Here is a 26485-nt window from a genome sequence, read left to right on the forward strand (position 1 = left end):
GCCCCCAAACCATTTCAAACACAATTGCCGCTCTATTAGCAAAGAACAACACAGATGTGGACTGAGACGTGAGTGATATAACAACAAAGGTAACATTTGACGTCGCTATGTGAAGAATTGAACTCAGTTTTTTTTACTGTTTATAGCCACCGTAAAGTTAGTGTTTTTGTTTTCTGTGGACTCTCTGTTTTGTTGTTAGTGTGACGTTTGTGAGCATGCGCTGTGTGTTGCTGCTGTAGCTGCCATAGCTACGTTGTTTAGGATAAACACACGTTTTTAAATAGATGTTAAGCAGAGTTTCTTTTTAAATTAGTTTGTAGCTTGTTCACTGACAAACTTAAGGTGTGAGTGTGATTTCTTTAAAAAAGAGCCAGGTTTGATTTCAAAGAAGGAAAGAAAAGGGAAAAGTAACAGGCATTGTTTACATGTTAAACTGTACTAAATCAAGCCAGGGCCACATCTATAACATGAAACAATGACATGTTATGTATGGCTGCAACTAACGATTATTTTCGAAATCGATTAATTGAGTAATAGTTCAGAAAAAAATTCCAAAAATTTTGATTTGATGTCTTGTTTTTTCACAAACCAAAATTATTTAGTTTTAACAATTTCGTTATTATATGGAGCAAAGAAAGCAGGAAATATTCACATTTAAGAAGCTGAAAAATTCAATTAATAGATTATCAAAATAGTTGACGATTAATTTAGTAAGGGATTAATAATCGTTGCAGCCCTGATGTGATGGCACAAGGTGATGGCGAGCAAGACATGAGGCAGGAGTACATCATGAGGAAACATATTCCATAATACAATTGATGCAGCAAGAATATAACACAGTTTATTAGTCTATTCATGTACATAATCAACCTTCAACCTTTAGGAGAAGAGAAAAGGACAGAAGAGGGGAAGAGATGATTCAACATGCGGCGTGGGTGAACAAGTTTTCAAATGTAGGACATGTAATTCATTTAATGGTTATAAAATGCAGTGGTAAAATATTATATTTAACAGTCTATGGCTTCAATTACTCTCATTAAACAAAAAAGCCCAGTACTGAGACGCACAGTGCAATGCGTCTCACTGCGTGAACCTCTTTCAGCTTCTTAAGGGGGACATGCCAGAAAAATTTCACATTGCACTGCAGTGGCGATGCAGCTGCCAGTGGTATGTTCAACTCTATTTAGCTCCATCTTTCCACAAAGAGCATAAGCAGAGTGAAGCAGCACTGCCCCCTTGTGGCCCCAGACTCTTATAACAATGAGTAAAGAGCCAGTTTATCGACTGTCTCATCGCAGCTCCATCTACTGTTTTTGCAGCACCAGGTGATTGGACAATATTAACGTATACCTTTCATGACACGCTGGCCTGAATCCACTTTGACTGTGGTGGATTCCTGAATGACAGAAGAACCCTCTGCCTTTTTTCTCCTCTCTTTTTCTGTCTTTAATTCTGGCTGAATCATCAGATTGCAGTGTGTCTCCCTTCCCAGGTTACTGTTTTTGCTGTGTCAGGCTGGCGCACTGCCTGGTCTTTCTCTAAGGTTTGTCAACTTCTGTTTAGTGCATCTGGAGACAAATATCAGAGAATGTAGTAGGTGGAAAAACTGCACTGGCTGTTCAAGTATACACAAAAGTGTTTTGTTGTAATTCTCATTTGGTAATTCTCTGTTGAACACCTCCTGGAGATAGTAGTTTTAACTGTGAAATAAAGATAAAAACGTTATTATTTCATACTCAGATGTTTCAAACCGCAGGTGAGAGCAGTCAACCAGAAGCATCACACAGATTTATTTTGATCACCATTTTGAAAAGCCTGTCTGTTTATTTGACACCTGTAGACTTTGGTTATATGAGAAAGTACAGCTGCTTAAGTGAATGGACCGGCATGCATTGCATTGAATTCAATCACACAAGAGGAAAAAGCTCATCAGGATGGTTTGTCTGTCCTAATGCACAATGCAGCAGTAGACTGTTAGTCTAGCTTACCTTAGCAAGGTCCACTAGAGAGTTTGCTTGGTCATTCAGCTTGCGTTGCTCCATTTTAACACTTCTCAATCTGAACACAAGACCATTCAGAATCCAATAAATGAACGCTATCAGAGGTTTTATTTAGTATTCTTATTTTTTTTAAAGAAATGTGTGCACACACAAAGGCATACACATGGAGAACACTCCTATAGGACATGCACAAGATGTGTGTAGAGAATGCAGGGATTGCAGGGGTCAGTCTGTTTGGTTGAGCTGCATGCAAGTGGAAAGGAAAACCACGCAGGTGGGGGGAGAGCTGCCACTGGAGAGAGAATGACAACAGCTCTGCTCAACCAATACATACAACCAAACTAAAGGGATGAGTCATAGCAGATCGCCTGTGCAGTGTAAATTGCTTTTATGAAATACTATAACTGCATGAAGTGTCTGATTATAAAACACCAAAAAAGCCCCTTTCTGTTCTATTGTTATGGATGTTCAAGACACAAATATCACAAAATGTGACATCATTAGAAAAATATCAGCACACTATGCCAATTAAAATATATTTTTTAATTGAAGCTGGTATCAATAAGTCATTGTTCCTGTGGCAGTTTTCTTGAGAGATAAAAATATTCTCCAATTTATTTTTTACCACCCTAAAAATCCCACCTCTTAAGTTTAAACATCTCAGCTACTCCATAGAACATGCCTTAATAATTCACATTTCCAGTTTAATTAGGCTTCTGAAGCCTATTTTTTTATCTCTTCGGGGGCTCGAAAACAGCAACTGTGCAGTATTGTAGAATGTCGACTACGCATGGTTTAAAAATATTACACAAGTGTGAGTCACTATCAGTAGCTAAATTACTCTGTAGCCCAGGCACAAAAACAGCAAGTTTGTCAATGTTTAGATTTAAAAAAACAAATAAAAAAAAACAACAACAACAAAAAAACGATAAAACTAATGATAGCAATATTAAAAAACCCCATCAAGTAACAGAGTAATAAATATGCATGATGGGGCATCTGGGGAGTGGACTAATTAGCCGAGATTCACCCATTCTCATGCAATGTAGGATCATTGATCAGTTCACTGAGGACAGACAGATGTTGAGCGAAGATGACGGGTTTAGACCAACAGAGGGTGCAAAAGGAGCCACTAAAGTAAACTACAGGCAAGGGGAACATGTCCTGGCAACAGAGGACCCAAATGATTGCACAGAGCAGACTCTGGAGACAAGTACAGCATACTAAACATGTTTTTTTTCTTATTTCATTAATTAAGGAAGAGAAGAAAAGGGGGTTATCTAGGATATAATGTCTAAAATGACGAAAAGACGAGAGATATTCAATGTTTAATGTTTTTTTTTTTTTTTACTTAATGTAAGACCTGTACACATTTCCCAGTTGGATGACCAGGTGCCATTAAATGAGGTCAAAGCACAGGGCAGCTTGAGGTCAGAATTTGTCTTTTATGTTCCATGCGTCTCCGTTTGTCACTTAATCACTCTCGTGGGCAGGTCTCCCTTTTGAATGGACGCTCTGAATCCGTTTGCTATTCATCAGGGGGAAAACAGCTACGCTAAGCTTTTCACTACCTCAGTAAATCTGCTCTGGCAATCTCAGTTAGTGCTCGGCTGTAATTCCTACTTTCACGACTTTCTTTGTCACGACCTCCGTTTACCTCATCGTGGAAAGACATGCTAATTTTTCAACGTAATGGACAGGGTGGTCAGTCCTGCTTTTTCTTCTTTTTTTTTCTTAACCCCCTGTCTCTGCTGTGACAGCTTCACGCTGTCGGTTACAATTGCAGCCTCTCGGGCACAAGTGAGATTGTACGGAGGCTTTACCCTGACCTTTCTCTCAGGTCACTTTCCTGTTTCAGTCCACTGATCTCCAAGCTAACAAGCACTCCTGCTTCTCACCATGCACGGCTCCCACTTTAACCTTGTGGATGGAGAGGGACAGCATTCCCACAGGGCAGGAGATTGTTAAACTGTACTGGCTGCGACGCTTGACTTAACGGCTGTTATGGCCCACAACATACTGCGACATCTTACTGGGTGATGTGGTGAAGAATGCACCATCTAGATAAACCGTGCGAGTGTTCCAGTTGTGTCTGACTGTCACTAAATCTGCAAATTCCTCTGAGTGCAGGGATGCATGATATCTCTATGTCCTTCTCATTATGCTGTTTACAAGCCGTGACAACACCAGATCAGCATATTTGCCTCTGTGTCATCCAACAGAGAAATGGAGGAAATGCGGCTGCAAATGTAGTAACAGGTGTAACAATGGTTCCACACACCGAAAGACGACCCGGAGCCCTGATCCGCATGAGCATGGCCACTAAGTTTAAATAATATCATGAGTTGAAAGAAAATTATAAATGGTATACTTGTGCTACTGCAGGTCTTGAGTCCTGTAGAGCTCTCGTCGTCATCCTTCGGTACGTGAAAGCACAGTTGATTGGAGTTTAATCAGTGGCTTTCTGATTAAAGATCAAATTCTCATCACATCCATGCAGAAATGGAAAGAAAAACACCCTCCATCACCGATAATTGAAATTCACTTATTATGCATTTGTGGGTGTGTTCACAAAGGTGTGATAGGTGCTCGTGCTGTTTGTTTACAGTTGGTTGATTGCAACATAAAAATACTGGAGAGTGAATGTGAGACCGTAGTGTGTGTGTGTGTTTTTTTTTTTTTAATCAAATTATCCTGCAACAAACCCTTTTATCAGTAGTTGGAATTAATGTGGCAGCGCGGTGTTTGTGTCGTATGAAGCATTTCTGTGGCATGAATTTCACTTATCAAATGAGGGAGTGTAATTTTTTTGGTCACATTATTGGGTTCAAGGACAAGCTCTCGTTTGGCATGCACACAACAGGTCTATAACTACATGTGAGGCGAAGACTTACTTTCGAGCTCTATTGCATTGTGTGGACACAAACAGGAAAAAAAGGAAACATGAAGTAGACAAATGAATTATTACAACATCAGAGAAACATGTTCAGATGGCAAAAAACCTGCTTTCTAAAGTCTGGCTGCTGTAACCCTCATCTTTACACTGCCACCTCTCCCCCACCTCCTCCTCTTCTCCAACAATTCTGCTTTACTCATGTCTTCTTGCAAACCGGTGTGTTATCTCTGCATTTGGACCGTTTCCTGCAGCCGCAGCTTAGCTCACACTCCAAGTCTAATCCCCCTTTCTTCTCACTAGTGCGTGTTATCAGTAATACCGTCCAGCCGTCCTCCTTAACATCTGTGAACACTCACCAATGAAGACAGTGCCTCACAGCGTCTATGGTCCCGTTTATTGCCTCTTAACACCTCACATACTTCAGTGTAAGTGATGCTGACATGAGTTTTCCACACTGCCTTCTTGACCAGAGGAAACGGGTCAGACATAATCTGATTTGATGTTTTGATATCACCTTATGGCACATCAAGGGCAGCTGTTTAGAGCCTCCACTTGAATGAGGTGCGCAAAGTAAGGCAACTTCCTATTATTATAATAATATCATTCTGAATTCATTTTTTTCTAGGGCATCCTGCACACAGGCTACAGGCAATGTGAAGCACACACATTCCTTATAAAACAACAACCCAGTCACTATTGTACATTTCTGCAAACCACAGATACATGAAGTTTATTTCTATACATGCTCATATCCGTGTGTCTTAACCGCATGTGGTGTTTTTAGGAAACAAAAAAATCATACATTTTGTATTTAATTAACTATATTATGCAGCAAATATGTTTATTTCACTTTCATGGAGTGACATTGCTTTGAGTAGACAAATGATCATGGTGTTGCGATTACATCTCTAAAATGTCACCTCCTTCAGCAATCATACCTTGGGAAACACAGTTGACTGACTGCTTGCACCAATACAGAGAGAGAGAGAGAGCGGTTGTGTAATTCAATGCTGCACACAACCTGAGTGATTCCTACAGTGTGTGGAAGTGATGACTGACGAGCTGTTAAAGACAGCTCATACCTTAGGCATGGTGTGACAAAAATGTGTGATTTGTGATGTGATTTTGGTTCCTCGACACTCAAAAATCTCACAATATACTTTGAGACCGGTTACTTACTGGCCAAAGCTTTAGGCACAAAAAGCTCACAAAATGTCACAACATCCTCTCCAAGAAAACAATTTATCTTTAGGTGCAACATCACCACCGACACCTCCTTTTCCAGGTGACAGTTTAGCCTCGAAAATTTCATCATAATGATATGATACGACAACAATATGGAGTTTGCCATTTTGCCAAAGTTTCACATTCAAGTATTTATTTCCAATGACTCACTGAACTTCAGAAACGCGTCTATGCAATGTGGAGTTGTCGCACAAATGTAACGTTACCCATGGTTTGCAGAAAAGTATAATAGTTCAGTTAATTCTCCAGGAAGACACATTTGTGACTGGAGAACGTGTACACAGTACCGAGTATCTGTCCTTGCACACAGAACAGGATGATATTTCCCCCAAAATCTGGTCCTTTAGAGATTTCCATTATTAGGCTGTTCTCAAACTAGAGGTGGACATGAGACATTGTCCCCATTGCTACAAATTGCCTGAATATGGCAACAAGGACATAATGACTCGACAAAGCAACCTTGAAAAAATGCTTCATGGTTTAATGGCCCAAAATTTGGATGTTGGTTGCAGCAGCAGGCGATTTGTGTTTCTTCACCTTTTGTTATTTAAACTCTTAACTGTCCATACAACATAAATGTATGTTCAAAGGATTCATGAGCAAATCAAAGTTGTACACAGGAGACCACAACAATCCATATACATACATAGAACCACAAAACCAAACAACGCACAAAAAAAGGGTGGGGCGGGGGGAAAGTTTACTAAAGCATAAAGCCGCATTATAACAAAATCACTCTGCTTTAAAGACAAATTAATGCAGGGAAACACACCACAAGATTAGATGTGCATGTAAGCACTGTAGGTTGAAGGAAAAACAAGTGTGAGGTGAGGCTGAAATCAATAGTGGTTGGAGTTAGGTAGCACTTTAAGTCATCCTGAGGGACCCGCTAAAAGACGAGCTGACAGGTAAGTGTCTGACCAACGGCTAGAGAAGTAGAAACCCACATGTATCAGCCCTGAGGTCAGTCTGACATCTGACTCACAGCAAAAGAGACACGCAAGAGCCATTCTGACAGCAAAAGGTGGAAAAGAGAGACAGAGAGAGAGAGAGATCAATATCATACTGATGTGAATTCTGTAAATTCAGGTGGATGTAATTATTTTTTTTTCCCTTAGGAGTATGTGTAAAAAATGAGGCTATTGAAAGACCAAGTGTTTCCAAAGTAACCATGTTTCCCACAGCAGTTTTACAGATAATGTATAAGTATTAAGTAGGGCTGTGTTACTTCAGAATAGCAAAATATCTCTACTAAAAAACAGTTTCTTGTTTTCTGCTCATGAAGAAGTTTAACTTTTACTAAGGAGGTACAATCCCTCACATCACCCTTCCCTTCCAAGTGTTTTGGAGAAACTATGTAGCCTTCAGTTAGCACCAAAACCCAAAAATGTTCAGTTTCTTTGTCCATTGAGGGCTTTTGTGAAAACATGGTGGACTAAAATGGTGGCCTCTGCAGAGCTGACCTGGCTCATGATGTAAATATAAAAAGGCTTATTCTGTGGCTATGAAAAACAACAATTCATACAATCAGGCTATTGTACATTAATATATAAAAAAAAAGATTACAACAATCTCTTGCATCAGTGATTAATATTTCAATGAATTCAGTTCCTTATACCATTGTTGGTGATGCTGAATATAGAGGCCAACTCTTTACCCCAACTGCAAATGCAAAGTTAGTCAAGTAAGACATGATGATGTACAAGATCCTTCAACAGTATAAGCACGTTTTTGCTACAGGTGTCAAACAATTCAGAGTTCAGGTTTGTGTTACATCGCTGCAGAAGCGTACACAAAACACTGCTGGATGAGGTGGTGATATGAAACCAACATGAGCGGCAAGGCCGGGGGTTAGCGGTCGGGTACCTACTGGTGAATGGCTTGGAGAAATTTCCTCTGATGCTTCCTGACTTTGGCGTGGTCCATCTTCCTCACCAGTTTAGTGTTCTTGTAAATGAGCCACGTCTCCCTGAGAACGTTCGCAGCTGTGTTTTTCACCTGTGGTGACAAAGCAATTAGACGCGTTTTACAAGAGCACAGATGCGTGAAATATCGGTGGAAATCCAATGCCTTCACTTACTCTTTTTGTTAGCTGGGTGTCCATCATAAAATTGTGGACATGTTTTTCAGCTTTGGTTAATTCCAGTTTCTTTGCGACCACAGCTACGACCAAAGCCGTGCAGCCAGCACCCTGCAAAACAACAAGAATTTTCCAGATTAGTTGGTGGCTAGTTTTTAGCACGCCGAGTAGGGTTGCCAGCCTCCTGATAAGAAAATAAGGAATGGGTTGTACAGTACTGTTTACATATTGCACCCCATTCTCTGTTGGATAGTAATGACTGAGGGACAGATCCAGAGGGCCGGACAGCAAGAGGCACTTTTTACTTTCCCCTCATACAAAGTGCACAATCTTCATTCGTGGACTAATCTGTAATTTTTCTGTCATGGTTTTGCACTGACTTGATAATCAATATAAGGAACAAAGTGTTCCTTATCTGTTCAATACGGAACACGTCGTCTATCTTTCAAATAAGGAACAAATCCTCAATTTACAGAACAGTTGGCAACCCTCATGTCGAGAGTTTTCTACCCTCCATGAACTTTAAAATATTAAATTCTTAAAGCTGAGAGTGCATAAAACCTGTCTCCTTGTAAGGTCCAAAACCAGTTTTTGTCGCTGTTGTGTTATTCTCTCGTGTACTGGCTATTTTGTTTTATTGTGGATTTAAGCGGGGGATGGAAACTGTGGTGCATGCTCATAGCACCCAGGCTGGCTAAAGTCTGAATCTGGTCTGACTGTAGGTATACTTGCAGTTGTAGCTAATTTTACAGTTCTGGTCTTAGTCAAACTAATACATTAATTAGCTTTTTTCTAATGTCAGGTAAACGCACTGTATCAAACTGATATCGCTAGTTACTTGAGTGGTGATATTGTTATGGCCCTCTTTGCTTATCTCATTTGCTTGTCGGCTATTTTTGCAATATATACATTAAATTAATTATTAGACAACCTTTGATGTCTCCAGTTAGTTTTTCAGTGTTTTTACAGACTGAAAAAAAAAATCAGATTATCTCACCATGATGCCAGTCAGGAGGCAGACCCCTTTCCCGCAGTATGTGTTTGGAACAATATCTCCATATCCAATGGTAAGAAACGTGATTGAGATCAACCACATGGCTCCTAGAAAGTTGCTGGTTATGTCCTGGTTGTCATGGTACCTGTAATAAATAATAAATGCAGTATGTTCACAATCATCCATGTGCCTGCAGAAACCTCTGTATACTCAAGCGTCTCCTACAGGACCCATTTTTATTTGTTACAAATAAGATCAGATTAAATACTGTAGGACTGTTCTTACAGCATGTGTAAATCTTTCTAGCTTGATGCTCGGATGCAGAGCGAGCATAAAGTGTGTGTACACTATCTATTTTTATGCCTTATCTATGTTTAATGCTTGTAGCACAGCATAGCGTGAGAAACTGATCCAGGCACCTCTCGCAAGCTCGCACAGTCCATGCAGCAATGATCCACAGCGAGATGGTGAAGACCAGCAGCACGGTGCCGGGACAGATGGTCATGAGGGTCTTCATCACAAAGCGTGTGTTAAAGTTAATTTTGTTGAGTGCTCCGATGCTGCGGGAGGAGGCGTCCGTGAAGAGCTTGCTGTGCAGCAGCATGACACGAGCGATGAGGTACAGCCGCAGGAACATGGGTATAGACAGGATGATGTCCACGTCTGCATCTGTCTTTGATGGCACATAGGAGTATGCCAGGCGTGCGGTCCAGGTGAAGGTGTAGTTCCCTGGGATGGGGTGGATTGCGCACACCAGGATCTCCAGGCAGATGAAGAAGATGCGCTCATATGTCATGGCTATCCTCCAGTCATCAGCTGCGTTGTCCACCATAAATAACTGCAAGGAAAGGGCACAGTGAAGCTGATGGAGGGTAAAAGCTAGCTCACATGTTCATCATGGTGACACAGCAGGCTATAGGAAATCATTAAACCCATTACACAATAAGTCACAAACAGCCCAGAGTCATTGAATTACGTTCCTCTGTCACCGCTGTCATTTCCTCCCTATTTATGAAAAGCTAAGAAGGAGAAAAATGAAATATCAAACCTTTGATTTTAGAAAAAAAATACTATATTAATTTATTCAGGTGAGAAAGAGAGTAAAGGAAATTTCAAACGTTTCAATTTTCAATTTTCTTTTTCATATAAGTGAAATTGATGGAAAATAACAGAGAAGTTCATCAAAATTTGAGCAGGCTGACTGATACATGTATGAGTTGTTCTGGTTCACGAACCAAATGTCAAAATACGCATCACCTCGGGCTTTTCTAATAGAATAAACCATTAATCTGTATAATAGATAAAGTGATAATGACAATAATTGGTTGCATGTCTACTTGAAATATTTAAAAATTGTAAGAATTAATGGTTACAAAAAATAAATAGTAGAGCTCATTATTTTTGATAATTGATCTATTAATTCAATTATTCTATAGATCTATTTGTTATCATTTGATAAGTCGTTTAGTTTGTTTCAAAAAAATATCAGAAAATGTTGATCGATGTTTCTTGAAATTGTGTTTTAAAAGGCCTTATTTTAATCCACAAACCAAAATGATTCACTTTAAATGTTGAATATTGAAGAACCCAGAAAATGATCCCATTTAAGAAGTTGTAAGATCAATTCTCAAACCAATTAATCGATTATTAAATAGTTGGAGAATCATTTATTAATCGTGTTATAGTTGCAGGGCCTTCTTTCTCCCACTGCGTTACACTCGCTGCATAAAAAAAACACCAGTAAGTGCTGTATTAGTGGCACACAGAAGCTTTTTCATCCGCCTCAAAGTGAGATGAGAACATCTGCTGCCTCCACATTAGCATTAGGCTGTGATCACCTGGCCACTCTGACCAGAAGGTAGGCCATTTCACTGGGGACCTCAGCAGAGTGGGTGGATTTCAACAGCCCCTCATCACTCTTCTCCACCCCGCCCTCTGTCATTGCACTGTAGTTTCCTCACATGGTCACCACTCCTGCTGCTGCTGTTCCCTCTCCCTCCTCCTTCATCACTTTTCCATCCAATCTACAGTTATCTCCGCATAGAGGATTCACTGCTGAGTGTATTCACCCCAAACTAACAGCTGAGCCTGTGTCTGCCGTCGCCGGGCCTCCTCGTGGTGTCCGTGGCCGCAGATCTACTTCCTCAATCTCGCGCCTCACATTTTTATTGATATTTACCAGGCCCAGTTGCAGATGCTATTAGCTTTTCCTACATTTGTCAAAAAATTCCCTTTTCTTGACATCATCCCACACTGATTTCCCTCTACAGCTGCTCCTGTTCTTTGCACTCAATCACCTCAAGGTCCTCTGTATACCGGCCATCACAACTGGCAGTAGATATTTCTTATGATGTTGCTGTCAGCAAATTCAAGTGAGGTTTCCCTGAGGGCTGTGTGTGTGTGTGTTGCACGAGCAGGAGCCTTTATAAATGAGAGTAAAGAAAGGCTGCACGTTTGCCACAAAACCTCTCTCACATGCTTGGCAATAGATTCTATGGTCATGCTATGGTCATATAAGGATGTAATATTATTGGAATACTGTATACTTATTTCCAATGTAACAAGGAAAAAGCTAATGTTTAAGTTGAAAATGTAGATGAACCCAGATTCAGGATTGATACACAGAAATGACAACGGACAGTTTAATCTGCTGCTGTTTTTTGAAAACAACGAATGGAAGAGTTCAATGGACATTTGAAGTTTGTGGACGGTACAAAAATTGCATTTGCAGAAATTTTGTTGACGAAAAAGGATCTTAAGAGCAATATTTTAATTATTAATGGCCAAGAAGAGTACATTTTGTCAATGGCAGAGAACAAATATTACGGCCTATTATGGCTTGATGTCATATTTGACAGACAGTAGATCCGTCAGCTGTCCGTCTTTTTCTTATATGAAAAAGAAAATTGAAGACTTGAAATGTTTGAGATTTCCTTTACTCTCTTTCTTTACTCTCTTTAGACAAGGTCTTAATAATTTGTTGGTAGAGATTAAACATTATCTCTGTAAAAAGATACCAGAATTTCCCTTCCCTTTATTCTTTGTCGTGACAAAACTATGGTAGACGCATCATAAAGAGCGAACCAACAATATGATGCCGTTTTACTAATAGATGAAGCAAAAAATAAATAAATAGATAAAGCGAAAATAATATTAAAGATGTGAAGCCTCTCACCCTCACCTACACCCTTTCACTTATTCAGTAACTGTGGCAATAACCGTTGTTGATGTTGTTTGTTTGAAGAGAGCCATGGGAACGCTTGACGTGCGCCATTGGTTTACCATTTATCTCATATCCTTGGATATTGTTATTGAACTCTGAACTTGTGATTTGGGGCTGTAAAAATGATTGTGTGTTATTGAACGTAACGGAAAAAAGTTTCAGGAGTGATTTTCCGCTGCTCACAAAACCAGGTTGCTCAGCAGTTTGACGGGATAAACACTCCCTCAGTCAGATCTGATGGTTTAGGAGACAAATACTGTTACATTGTTTCTGTTCATGGAGACCAAACAGACATCGATATTAGTCGGTATTGGTCCAAATCACTAAATCGGACAGATAAAAACGTAAAATCCGATCCAATCCAAAAATCATACATGTCGCATGCGTCACTGTAAAAATGTAAAAATCAGCAAAAGCATTTTAGCTGAGTCATGTTTGGGCAGTTTATTACAACAGTATTTGTTACACAGTTGGAGAATTATATATTTGACATGACTTGGCATAAATGTGTTGTTAACAGCTTCATAATGATTTTTCATTATTGGTGTAAAATGACCGTATCAGACTAATATCTGTACCAGTAGATACTCAAGTTTGTGATATCAGTATTGGACCCAAAAAAGTTATATCATCAATAATAAAAATCAACAAAAGTTACGCACTGCAGCTTTAAGGTGACTTTGTGTTTAAGAGGTTTCTGAGTTAAAAGCAAAGTCAAAAACAAAAATCCTGTGTTTTTTTTTTTTAACTTCCTAACCGTCTGCGCTTGAAATAAGTCAATTTATCAGCCAAGCAGTTTAGCAATTTTATATCTGTGAGAAATAAAATTCCCGGCACACATCACGACCCTCCATTATGCCAGCGAGTCTCCATTTAGTTTAATTTGAAAATTCATATTATACCAGTAAAAAACTATCCCAGTCCTGGAGGGCTAATGGGATCTGTGACCTACATTGTAAATCTAGCCCTGATATGTTGCATAAAAAGGAATAATCGTATTTCTCATGTTGGAAAAAAAAGAAAAAAAGAAGCTCCTACATGTTCAAGTCAAGGACACAGAAAGAAAAATCAATAACACTGCCGCCCGGCCACTTTCCCGACAGACATACATGAACTCTCAATATACTTTAAAGCCACCGCTTCACTTTAACTTCACTTGGACCCACAGCAGCAGACGCTGCACACTCATTACAGCTTCCGAGCCAATTATGTGCCCAACAGCTACTGTACAAGAAGTATCAGCTCTCAACAAGCTGGCACACAACTACATAAACACAGCACATGTCCCTGATCAAACAGCGCGGCTGCCCCCACAAAGCCTCTGCAGCTCATTTATATTTATTTAAAAGCCACAATCAGTTTCCCACAGACACGCGCACAATAAAAAAACACAAATTAAAATTTCAGAGGCAGTTGTTCATATCAAATGAGCCACACCGAGCTCCCCTTTAACAAACTGACATCTGTCAGAGAAGTGTGTAACTCTAACCTCAGCTCATCTTGTTCAGCCGTCCAAGTGAGTGTAATGTAGACACGGAAACGCAAGCTGTGACTCGGTCTCTTACTTACAGAATTAGGGCTCTGAATGCAGCTTAATCTATTGTTTGCACCGCGGCACAAGCGGCGTTTTACCTTACATTTTAAAACGACAAAACCCGTCCTGTCAAAAGCAGTTACAAAGTTTGTTACCTCAAAACAATGTAATTAAACATTTAAATGCCGGTTGCATAAGGAACGCCTACTTGCTCGGTAAAAGCAATTATAGTAATGGATGACCTGAAATACAACACTCAAGGGCCCTTTACCACGGCGCATCGAATATTCCATGCTAGCTGCAGAAGCAGCAGTTATGACAAGAGAGGTGGAGGAAATGATGTCTCTGGTGGAAAAACATTAAACGTGTGTGGTTTACATCATGTCAGAGTGTGCAGCGGAAGAAAACACCGAGGGGCAGGGAATTAAAACAGACAGCTGATGAGCCAGGAAACTTTTAAATTAGTTACAAGAGGCTGACGAATAATTTACACGCAGCAAAGTAAAAGGATTTCCAAGCCGGACTGAATTAATGACAACATGGAAGTCAACAGTCTGTCGCCTACTTTCAGACGGGGATGAAACAAGTGATTATATAAGAATCTGTGACTAATAACCCCAAATTTCCAAAGACCATTTTTTTAAATGAAATGTTAGTAATTTAATAAACTTCACTCCCCTCACAATTTGACACGATTGCGATCATTGTGTTAGTGATTCGATTCGATGCGTCGCACGTTCACAACTGCTTTTTCATCAATCAATATGAACTTAAAAAAAATATATATATATATATACTGTATATAGATATTCCGTCACCCACAAAAAATAAAATACAAAGCCTCTGCAGTGGAGCAGCGACTTTTTACGACGGGATCGAACGCCGAATCATCCATGTCCACAATGCATTTTCAACAGTTCAGTTTAGTTCAGAGACGCCCAACACATCACGTGGGTCTTCCAAAACTTGCTAACTAGTTATTTACATTTCACTTTTACTCCACTACATTTCCTCTGACTATCTTTGTTACTACCAAATAAAATTAGAAGAAGAAGAGTCGGTAATGATCTGTATTTATATAGAGCTAGTCTTGATGAGCTGCTTTACACTATAGTTTTGCCATTCACCCATTCACACGCAGCAACATGTTGTGAAGTGTCTTGGACACATATAGACTTGACTTTACTTTGTACAAGACTGATAAATATGATACAACAAATGAATAATGAAGTGACCAGTGAGGGGTTTTAAAATCATCCGTTAAACTTATGCATCAACAAAGAGAAATGGCCGTTTCATGTAGGGACGCACCGATACTGATACTGATACCAGTATCTGGTGTCGAAGCTGCCCACGTGTGCTCGTATTTTAGTCACAAAACTCCTCCGATTCTGCTGCACCCGAGTGAGTTGAGCAGGTGTGTGGCGATAAGTGGATGCTTAATGTCAGCCGAGGCAAAGTCTTTTAAGAAAACATCCAAAGAACTAAATATTAAGTATTATTCATTTAAATGTAATGCAAGTCTATCTGTTCCTGTTCTAGTGCTCAACTTAAAATGTGGCGTTCCACTACAAACAGTGGCATCACATCTAATTTGTTTAAGATCACTATGTAAATACCTGGAAATAAAAGCTGAAATACTGAACTCTTAAAGTCAAAAATAAAGGAATTGGTCTGTCTTCCAATACTTTTGTATATGTTTAAACAGCAGCAATATTCTCTAATGTTGTATTGTGTTCACAGTCAAAGTGAGGCAAATATAATTTGTTTTCTTGATGTAATGGTACGTAATACTCGGCAAGTACAGAAATGTAATTGTACGTAGTCATGTCTAACATGAATGTGATAGAAAAGTGAGTGTAAAGGGAGCTGTCACATGCTGCTAATTTGCATCACAATTTAGTTGCTTTACGGGTCATTACTTTACAAACGTGTACAGTATTTTCTCACCTCATTGTGCAACTTTTGAGAAATGTCCCTTAGATTCCCCGAGCACAGAAGGAGGTGACCGGCCCGAGAAAAGTCAGCGATTCAGCAGAGTGAGTCAACTTGATAAATGCGCAGCATGAAATTCCTTTACAACGTTTAATAGCAAATTCTCAGAGAGCCGTAAATATTCCGCCCCTCCCGAAGAACATAACAGTGGAATTTACATTTAAAAAAGTTTGAACAGCAGCAGGAGCGTTGCTTTTTTCAGACGTGAATGCCCTTGTTCAGTCGACTGAACAAAAAAACACCAAAGTGGATAAGACCAAAAATATACTGGAGATAAAACAAATTCAAACGCATCTGTTTGCTCTGATAAAGTTCAAGAAATAACAGTGTATTATTTTGCCATTCAAGTTATTATTGTTTATGGCCCCTGTGCTGCGTTTATCAGCCATCATTTATTTTGTGGATATACACAGATAAGCAGGCTTATGTGACTTTGCACTGAACCTAAGGGTTTAAATCAGGTCTTCAAACTTTTTTTGTTTGTCAGAACTATGAGCAGCTATTCATCCATTTATTCATTTTTTTTATAATGATTTTAATGTTCTTTTCATGTCCTTTAATGCAATTGGAAGTGTGTTAATTACAATGTCCTTGTATCTGCTGTTTTATCTCTGCTCTGTTTTAAAATGGCTTTAAATATTTTCTGTTAGAGCTGCAGCTAACGCTTACATTCGTTATCGATCAATCTGTTATTTTCTGGATTAATCGAGTCATCGTTTGGTCCATAAAATGTCAGAAATTAAAGTAAAATATTGATCAGACCTGGAAATGATGATGTTCTTATGATTTCTTTGTTATATGGAGCAAAGAAACATGAAAAAGAAATATGTACGTGTAAGAAGCTAAAACGAGCAGAATTCTTGTTTTAATAATGAATTTATTTTTTCTTCTAATGTCTTGTTGAGTCAAAGTTATGATTAATTTTATAATGCATACTTAAAAAAGAACCCCCACGGGAGTAGCAGTAAAGAAGTCACAAAATAGACCGTTTTTGTTTTATTTTCGTTCATAAAACAAACAAAAAGTGCTTTTTGCTCAGGTGAGTTTATATAGTTGGTGAAATTAAAACCCCCCCATATATTTTTCATCAGATTGCCAATAGGTTGTGCTGAAAAAAAGGATATAAGACACTCTCTACTGTACATTGTTATAGTATCTGTATTTACATTTTTACACTGTAAGGGCAAAAAGCAGCCTGTGTTCTGAAGGTTAAACGAGTCGACTCATCAAACTGAATCAACAATAATTTACTAAATGAGGACAAATCTTGTGCATTAAGTTTTTTTTAAAATGAATTCTATATACAGTCTAATCACTAAGAGTGCACAGTATTCGCTCATCATGGGAAAGTTACATCCGCGTCTCCGAGGAGCTCACCTGCGACGCTAGCTGGGTTGGTTACTGGTTTCACTGAACTCAATATAACTAATGGAGTCCAGCTCAATATTTAATCTGTGTAATGTGGAGATGGGAGCATATATCTTGTCACTGACAATGAAATCACTCAATCTCATTAGTGGAATAGGTTGAGAGGGTCGACGCAATTAGACGTTAATGCAATGCTTTATTTATGGTATCAAAGTGAGCCACTAAGAGGCCACTTTGCTGAGTAAATCTGAGGTCGTTGCAGATTCCCGTTTGCTTTTGTTTCTGAAATGAAGTTTCACTTTGCCTGAGAAAAAAAAAGCATCCAAAGTAAAAAATAAAAACATCTCACAGCCAGCATAAATCTTTCTTTTGACTTTGGCCGCTGCGGCCAAGTAGCACCGAGCAATCCCCTAAAATGAGCTGTATGTTTGCAGAGCACAGTTTACTCATAAATAATCTCCATGATTCTCAGCTCTTTGAGGAGGCCGAGTGTCTTTGTCCTTGAAAGGCTGAGCGTGTAGTGAAAACGCTGAGGTCACCAGCCAGTGGTGGTTATCTGACTCCAATCTGGAGGCTCAGGTAGAGGACAGATTTCACAGTGAGAAATGCAGAGCGTCTCCTGCTGTTACTCCATATCTCTGACACAAACAGGCCGCCGCCACCACCACCCAGGGGTGCACTTACTAGCACGACGCAGCTCGGCTTTGGCAGCGTTCCCCGGGAATGCTTTGCAGTGATGTGTTGTTATTCTATCTTTTCTGCAGATTGTAAAATGTAATGCCGTGCAAATGTGAAAACATCAGCGCTTGATTTTATTTGTATCACACAATAGTGCACATCAAAGGTATAGCACAGCCCTCGGGGCATTTCACATTAGGGTTTTAAGAAATCTCAGCAGAACTGTCAACACAAGGTATCACAACACGGCGATCGCCCCGGACACAAACGGCCCTCGGCAAGAGATCCTCTGACGTGAGGGCGAGAGAAAACTTTTAAAATGTCAGTTTCAGAAAGATGTGAAGTCATCAACCGCTGCGGCAGTGAGAGCTGATAGGTGCTCCCAGCCAGCGCTGGAAACAGACATTGGCAATGACAAATCAAAGTCAGGAGCGAGTTCAGACTCTAACCTCTTCATTTCCACTCAGACTGTACAGCAAGTTGCTGCCAAAACATCAAACTCAACTGAAAAAAAAAAGAAAAAAAAAAGGCCTAAAAATTCCTCGGGCAAATCGCCAGCTGTCATCGAAGACATTAGCGGGACTAAATCAGCTTCCTAATACATAACATAAAAGGTACGAGCTTCAGCTTTCCCGAACAGCAAGGAAAATCGGCATTTATGTGTCCTATGTAATTGCAGATGTCGGGAACAAATCTCAGGACATTTGGGGAGAAACACGGACGTGCTGTCTAATCTCAGCTCTGTGGGTTCAGCCGTCACAGCACAAAAGATGCAACAACACGCAACAATAACAAATGACAGCTGGTGTCCACCTGTCTGTGTTGACCTTTAGAGTTGTCCGTCTCTCTGCAGAGAAAAACACCCCCACAGAAAAAGCGAGAATGCAGTCCATACTGGACTTGACAAGTGAATCAGTTTTAAGGGGCTGGGAGTGGTGGGAAAATATTGTGCCTCAACAATACGTCTGACAGGCATCTGTGAGTACACATGGATGTGCATACATAATCTATCTCTCTGCAGGAGCCGAGTTTCCACGCGGGAAAGTGCACTTAGCTCCGAAAGTGCCTTAAAAAACTCACTCGAATGCTGGAGACTTTGCAGTTTATCCGGAAAAACAAGAACAACAGAGGACAGAGTGTTAAAAGTATACTCAGTGCAGTTCGGGCCGCAATATATAAAATATGGAGTAAAAATAGTCACTGGAACAACAATAGAAGCATGGAAAAAAGAGAAAACGCTGCATAGAGGCTGAGTTGACCCTTAACGGTGACCTGTGTGTGACGCCATAGTCATCCTGAAGTCTGTTTGTTAAAGAAAATGATGAATTGATGGCGTGTCGGTCGACAGAAATATACGGAGCTAAACTCACCCTCATTGTCAAACCTGAACAGATCAAATCCAATATAGGCTAAACTGCAGTTTTTAGCTCCTGCAGTATTTAATTTCTACCACTCTCAATTAAACCATTAACAGAAGTAGTTGGAATCACAGGAGCCGTGATCCAAATGTTTCCTTCCTCACTCTGATGTTTCACAGGGGGTTTGCCACAGAAGTTTTAGCTGTCATATACAAATGTGTTTGGATGTGGAGGAAATCGCAAAATCCCACTGGTTCAGCAGTTTCTGAACACTTGGGCCACATCCACACGGAACAAAAACCCCTGTAAACGGTCTTTTTCCTTTTGAAAATGGTTCAGGAGATGTCTTCATCCACACAAACCCCCAAAACAAAAAAAAAAACCTTAACATTGTAGTACATATACCATACGTAACTGGCGCTGTAACATTACGCTAAAAAATGCAGAGGAAGACGTGATACACACAGAAATTGAGCGATAACGAACTGAGTCAGGGGAAAGAAAGCAATTTTAAAAAAGAAAATAGGCAAACAGACCAAATGTTGGCTGTTGTCAACAGTGTTGACAAATTATTCACTATATTAAGCGATTTTACAGATCCACAGCAACTTTCTATCAACCCAACTACTTTCCGAGAAGTAAGCGGCCAGATCTGCCGCACGAGTGAGCTTCATTTTCCCCACTCTGGGACCCGTTTTCAAAAAATACAGGTTTCAGGTCTCCCAAAATGCTGTTTCCGTGAGGACGAAACGCCAATACAATATTCACCTACACTTGTTTCTGTGTGGACGGGCCCTTAGACCAGTCTGTGTGCCATGTCACATTCATAGGGTTAGGGTTTCTTCACCAATCTGAGGCTGAGTTAACTTTGTCTCTTAACTTAAGTGAGTCATCTTGACCATGTCTACACGCCTAAAGATTGGATTGTCTGATTCATTTATTGTGTTATTCACAGTTTAGCAGGTGTACCTAAATAAGTGGCAGTGTATGTATGTATGTATGTATGTATGTATGTATGTATGTATGACACACTAGCACAGCAGAAAGTAACGTTAGAAAACCACTGGACACCACTGTAGGTTTTCTGAAAACACCAAGTTCTGGATCTTTTTTCTCCACAGTTTCCTGTGTTGCGAGTTTCTCTTGAACTCAGCAGTAAACAGAGTGAGTAAAAAGCTGCTTTGGTTCTGGCTGTAAGTAGGTCTTTGTATCCAGCTGAAGGTGACCCTCAGGTTTTTTTTTTACTTCCAAAGAAAACTCTTCTCCTCCTGGAGTTTGAAGTAAATAAATAAATGCAAACTCACAGTGTCTGTTTTTCTCTGTGCCCAAACATAGATGCTGTATAAAACACCAGTGGGATTAGGAACAGTGGGATTGACAGCTGGAAGCATCGGAGCCTAATCGCAGGAGAGATCGTTGAACTTTGGAAAACATCAACACGGTGCCGGCATAGATGTGATTCTGGCGGCTTAAGTTCAGATTCTTCTTAGGGGAGTGACACACACACTCATGATTGTGCTGCTCAGTTTTACATTTTTGATGTGAGTATTTCAATTTCATGATGCTTTTAACTTCACTATACAAACATTTATGTTTCTATTTCTTTTTATACTTCCTTACATCTGAGTACATTAATGCTCAAAATATGACACAGGGTAAAAGATTAACTTGTTTAATAATTGTAGTTTGATGGTAAATGTGATGGGCATTCATCACAAGATGTATTATTATTTTATTTTACAAAACAGAAAAATTGATGGATTAAGTGAGGAAGCAACAAGCAGTAGATTAATTCACGATGGGAATAATTGTTTTAAGACAACAGGTCTTTAAAACTGGTGTCAGAGTTTTAAAAGACACATTTTTCATGGAGGCTTGTAACCAACTTCTAATTCATGAAATAATGATCCACTGTTTTGCTGTTTCTCTGTTTAATTTTTGTGAGTTTTTTTGAAGAGTTTATTGATTAAAAATGGGACATTTGTTGTCACAGTGGGATCTGGACATGACCCATGATGAACCTGTCGCGGACAAAACTGGGAATCTTAAGTTTTGGTGAGTTTAACATTTCAGACGCGTTCACCTCTGCATCAACCCGTCACTGTGTGGTCTTTAGATTTAATGGGTCTCATTTCAAAGTCAACTCACACACTTTCACGTCACATCAACTCAAATGTTTGTGTTGTTGCTGAGTTCAGCAGCAGATGCACAGAAACTGTGAGGCAAACACACATCACTGCAGCACCTGTGTGTGTGTGTGTGAGGTCATTAGGCAGAAAGGTGTAGAGGTGTGTGTGTGTGTGTGTGTGTGTGTGCATGAGCATGAATGTGTTTGTGTGTAAGTCTACATGTCAGTCTGTAAGAACCAAGTAATGACAGATTAGCAACACCAGGCGAAAAAAGCCCCAGAGGCAGAGAAGGGAGGAAGGAAGGGAACTGCTGCTGTGAAGGAAGTTGAAATATAAATACTGTGAACTAGATTTAAATAGTTTTCGGGAGCCAGTTTCCAAAAAACTGCCTGATAGTTTGTCCCAAAGGACTTGATTATAAGAAGACAGACCTTTATAATCAACTTTAGGGAGAAGCAGTCAGTGGTTAGTGGACCGCGGTGACATGATGATGTTTTCTGATCCATTTAAGTGTTCGGACTTCCGCGCTGAATAAAGTGTATATAAGTGACCGTGTTTAGAGGGGATATGCGGCGAAAAGTGCATCGCAGTTATCTACTCCAAGGCAAACACTTGCCTTAATAACATTTTCTAGGTCAGCAAAGGAGGAAATGACTTCATTGTGAAGTGAAGATGGCGAGACAGAGAGAGAGCAAGAGCGAGAGCTATCTAGGGTGAAAAATGTTTTGGATATTAATGTGACTGCCAAACAGAGTCAGGATTACTCCCAGAAGAGTAAATCTGCAGCTACTAAAGGACGGCGAAAGAAAAGCTTGTTTCAGAGCCGAGATTAGCCTTTCACCTGCACTAAATGAAATAATGCGGCTTCACGCTTTGGGGATCATCACTCGTGTTATTGTATAAGATTATACAGTTTATATGGACCAAAAGTGGGTGTGTGGCTTTTACATATAAATAAATGTCCATCACATTCAAACCAGTGTCAAATTAGTTTACGCAAAACTGATAAGCCTCTCAGATCTGAACGGTCAGTATAGTTGTGTTTGTATTTTGTATGCCCTGGCAACATAACCTTGCTGCACACAGGAAAGTTTTTGTTTTAAATCAAGACAGACAAACATTACGCTAGTAAGGCGAGCGGGACCACTGCAGCCAGGTCAGAGTGGGACTGAAAACACAATGAAGCGCAAAAGAAAACCAAACAACAAAACAACAAAAACCCCTGTCAGCAGTTTAAATGCTTCTTGTTCCTGCCTGTCCAGTGCTGCAGGTGTATACACACAAACGCTCCCTCAGTCAGGTCTAATAGTTTTGCTTGATGGAGCCTTTTTCTTTTTTTACAAAAACTTGACACAAAATACGTGACATCATTTCTGCTCGTCAAGCCCAAACAGAGGCAGAATAATAAACATCAACCACAACAAAAATCTGCAAAAATGACACTGTGGCTTTAAGCTTTAAACCTATAGTGTGACGACAAATTCGCCCCCTCAACACACGAGTGACACGTACATCGTTACATTGTTAAGCGTCAAGGAAAGTTTGTACAAGCGGGAGGTGAAAAAAGCTCAGTTTATGAGCTGAATAATTTACATGGGATTAGACTAAGAGGTGCAGAGGCGGAGGGACAGAGGGAAGAATGAACACGATACTCTCATGCAAACATACAGCAAGTTTCTACTTCATAAACAGGCGGCGGTGGGGGTGCTGTCTGCAGGGGGAAATGAAAACACATTTGTCATGCACAGGAATATGGTAATGGTGTCAGTGCAATTCTATCATTCCCTCCATAAAGAAAGGTTTACAATGAGACGTCTGAAGGGGGCGACACATTTTACTGTTGGGCCGTTTCAGTGATGGATCCTCTCCTGGGATTTATGAATATGCCGAGGCTGATGAATATACTGTAACTAATGCAACGTATCCTGCTTTTCAAAAAAAGCTAATATGCATCTTGAATCTAATAAAGTCAGGAAATCAGCTTATAGAATTTAGCTAAAGGCTAAAAAAGAAGAAAAATCCAATCTAAGAAAGTCTATTAACATGATTGGGCTGATTTAATAAAAGAAAAGACAAGGGTGAACCGAAGGAAACACAAGTTTTATGGCCACATATGGTCAACCCTCTGCAGAAGGTGGTGCAATTATTGCTGAGGCTGTTTAACAGAGACACAAATGCTGAAGTGAAGAAAGAACTTGAAGAGTTGCTTCAATTGCTCGGATGCTAACAGAGTCATAAAAACTGAACAAGAGCTGGAACATTTCAGGCCAAACTGGCAATCTGTATTCCTTTACACCAAACACGATGACGGCTTTCAATTCATTTTTTTCCCAATTGATCAGGTTAAGGGCTGATTATTTTCCATAACCGTTAGTTATCGTTTGGTCCGTTAAATGTTGAAAAATGTGGATCAAACCTGGAAATGATCATGCTTTATATGGAACAAAGAAAGTAGAAAGTAGAATCTAAAAAAAACCCTTAAACCGATTAGTCAGTCATCAAAATAGTTGACGATGCATTTAGTAATCGATTAATCGAGTAATTGTAATTCCTTTACACTGAACACGGTAACTGCTTTCGATTCATTTGGCCTTTTTCATTCCCAATCTATCAGGTGTAGGGCTGAGTACTATCATAATGAGAAAATTCAGTTTTAATGATTTCTTTGTCATATGGAGCAAAGAAACCACAACATATTCACATTTAAGAAACTGAAGAACCTGAAAAACCCTTAAAAATAGTTGAGGATTCATTTAGTAAATCGATTAATCGAGTAATTACATTTCCTTTACACTGAGCACAGTGATGGCTTAAATTCATTTTGCCAACTTTTTCCCTCCAATTGATCAGGTTTAGGGCTGATTATTTTCATAATCATTCGTTATAGTTTGGTCCGTAAAATGTTGAAAAATGTGGATCAGAAACTGGAAATGGTGATTTTTTTAATGATTTCTTTGTCATACAGAGCAAAGAAACCAGAAAATATTCACATTTAAGACTTGTTAGTTATAGCTTGGTCCGCTAAATGTCAGAAAATGTTGAAAAATAATTGCTCAAACCTGGAAATGATGATGCTTTAATGATTTTGTTGTCGTACGGAGCATAGGAACCAGGAAATATTCACATTTAAGGAGCTGAAGAACCTGAAAAACCCTTAAACCAATTAGTCAGTTATCAAAATAGTTGATGATTCATTACATAATCGATTATGGGAGTCATTTGTTTCCAATTTATCAAGTTTAGATTAGATTATTTCCATCATAGTTTGGTCTGTTGAAGGTCAGAAAATGTTGATCAAACCTGGAAATGTCTTGTTTTGTCCACAATGCAAAAATTATTCAGTTTTAATTATATATTTGTTATGTGGCGCAAAGAAAGAAGAACATATTCACCATTTAAGGAGCTGAAGAACCTGAAAAACCCTCAAACTGATTAGCCAGTTATCAAAAATAGATGACGATTCATTTAGTCATAGATTAATGGAGTAATTGTTTCAGCCCTTATCAGATCAATTGCCATTAGTGCAAATTCAATGTCTAACTCCTCACTTTTCTTGTATTTTTTTCATACAGGTATGTACATGTGATGAGATGAAGGGGACAAAAACAAAACAAACAAAGACAAGTGTTTCAACATTACCTGTATCTCTCTGGCGTGGTATATGATGATCAGCCCCAGGAGAATGATTGTAGAAAGGCTTATCAGGCATTTTAGAGCTAATGAATACAGGGACTCCTGGAAAAGAGCAACAACACTAAAGCCAAACAGAAAAACCACACATACACGACATAACACTATTCACAGCTGCATGGAAAAAACAGCTGTCACTAACATCTGGAGTAGGTGATTTTTTAGCCTCTTGCCACAATTGCTGACATTGCATCTTGTAAATTCCCATTCACTCACTGAGCATGGGCTCAGTTTGGCCTACACACACACACACACACACACACACACACGCTCACGAGACACTTCAGACTTTCATCAACACTTTTAAGTGTGAAGTTTATTTCACATCCACTCACTACCATATAGTGTCACTAAATCAACTCAAGCCACGCAGTGCATGAGGGGAAAATACGCACCTTTCCATAGGCTCCCCATGAGAGTTCAGTCTCTATAACCATAACAACGATCCCAAACATCCCAAAGATTAGAGCATAGTCGCTGAGCCGCTTCCTCTTCTCAAACAAGGCCCTCCGGTGCCCGAGCTTCTCCCCAATGTTCTGGTTCTTCTTTTTACCCGATTTGCCGCCACCACCACCTCCCCCTCCTCCACCGCCGCCGCCGCTGTGGCCACAGCCCCCTGCTCCGTCCCCCGATGCGTAAGGCATCAGGCTGCTGGAATTGTTCTCCGGCTTGGACGCTAGAGTGTCCGACGCATCTGCGGCGGAGATGGGCTGCAAAGGCTGGGACTCGGAATCAAACTCGTGTATGTTTCTGCGGGACGCGCTCAAGTTGCTCAGCGGCCGCATGACGCCGCCGTTGTATCTGCAGCTGCTCATGGCTATTTCATTGTAGGAGTTACTGTCTTTGTGCAGGCTGCTGCTGCCCAGGCTGCTGCTGCCCCGCTGCTGCTGCTGCTGCTGCTGCTGAGGGTGAGGATGATGATGATGATGAGGAGGTGGTGGTGGTGGAGGAGGAGGATGATGTCTGGATGAACTACCATGACTAGAAGGTGTGAACTCGCAGACGCTGTAGCGGCAACCCTGCCTCGAAGACGTTTCCGAAGGTGTCCTCAAAGTTCCCACAGTGGTTGGCGACGTCCCGCGGAAAACGAGGCTTTTCCTCGCGTCACAGGTGCAATAGTTGCAGGTGCAGCACTGGTCGTGCCGCTGCTGCTGCTGCTGCTGCTGCTGCTGTTGTTGGCCGAGCCGATCGTCTCTCCTGCAATAGTGCTGCTGCTGGTACTTACTGTGCTGGAGCTGCTGCTGCTGCTGCTGCTGAGGGAAGAAATCGTTGTGCAGCTGCAAAGAGGTTTCCAT

At 40.1% G+C, this 26485-nt stretch overlaps 1 protein-coding gene and 1 long non-coding RNA gene across 6 annotated transcripts in view; one reads left to right on the plus strand and one right to left on the minus strand.

The window, feature by feature from the left end:
• Positions 1-25992, plus strand: LOC122781864. The gene is made up of 4 exons (XR_006361865.1): positions 1-89; positions 20707-20912; positions 21365-21426; positions 25073-25992. It is a non-coding gene; the product is annotated as an uncharacterized LOC122781864 (long non-coding RNA).
• Positions 1-26485, minus strand: part of kcnn2 (potassium calcium-activated channel subfamily N member 2) — a 30388-nt gene extending 3903 nt beyond the window's left edge. The window contains exons 1-9 of one of the 5 annotated variants that reach the window (XM_044045929.1): positions 25586-26485; positions 25140-25235; positions 9635-10053; positions 9219-9360; positions 8222-8332; positions 8012-8139; positions 4895-4903; positions 1989-2058; positions 727-1700 (exon numbers count right to left, since the gene is read on the minus strand). In XM_044045929.1, the coding sequence (XP_043901864.1) occupies positions 1653-1700; positions 1989-2058; positions 4895-4903; positions 8012-8139; positions 8222-8332; positions 9219-9360; positions 9635-10053; positions 25140-25235; positions 25586-26485 (1923 nt within the window). In that variant the 3' untranslated portion in view covers positions 727-1652. Of the gene's footprint in view, positions 1-726; positions 1701-1988; positions 2096-3885; positions 3894-4894; positions 4904-8011; positions 8140-8221; positions 8333-9218; positions 9361-9634; positions 10054-25139; positions 25236-25585 lie in introns of those variants that run through there. The other 4 variants (XM_044045932.1, XM_044045928.1, XM_044045931.1 and 1 more) reach the window with 4 other exon arrangements.

The sequence above is a fragment of the Solea senegalensis genome, linkage group LG15 (genome assembly GCF_019176455.1).
Source record: "Solea senegalensis isolate Sse05_10M linkage group LG15, IFAPA_SoseM_1, whole genome shotgun sequence".
Taxonomy (NCBI): Eukaryota; Metazoa; Chordata; class Actinopteri; order Pleuronectiformes; family Soleidae; genus Solea; species Solea senegalensis.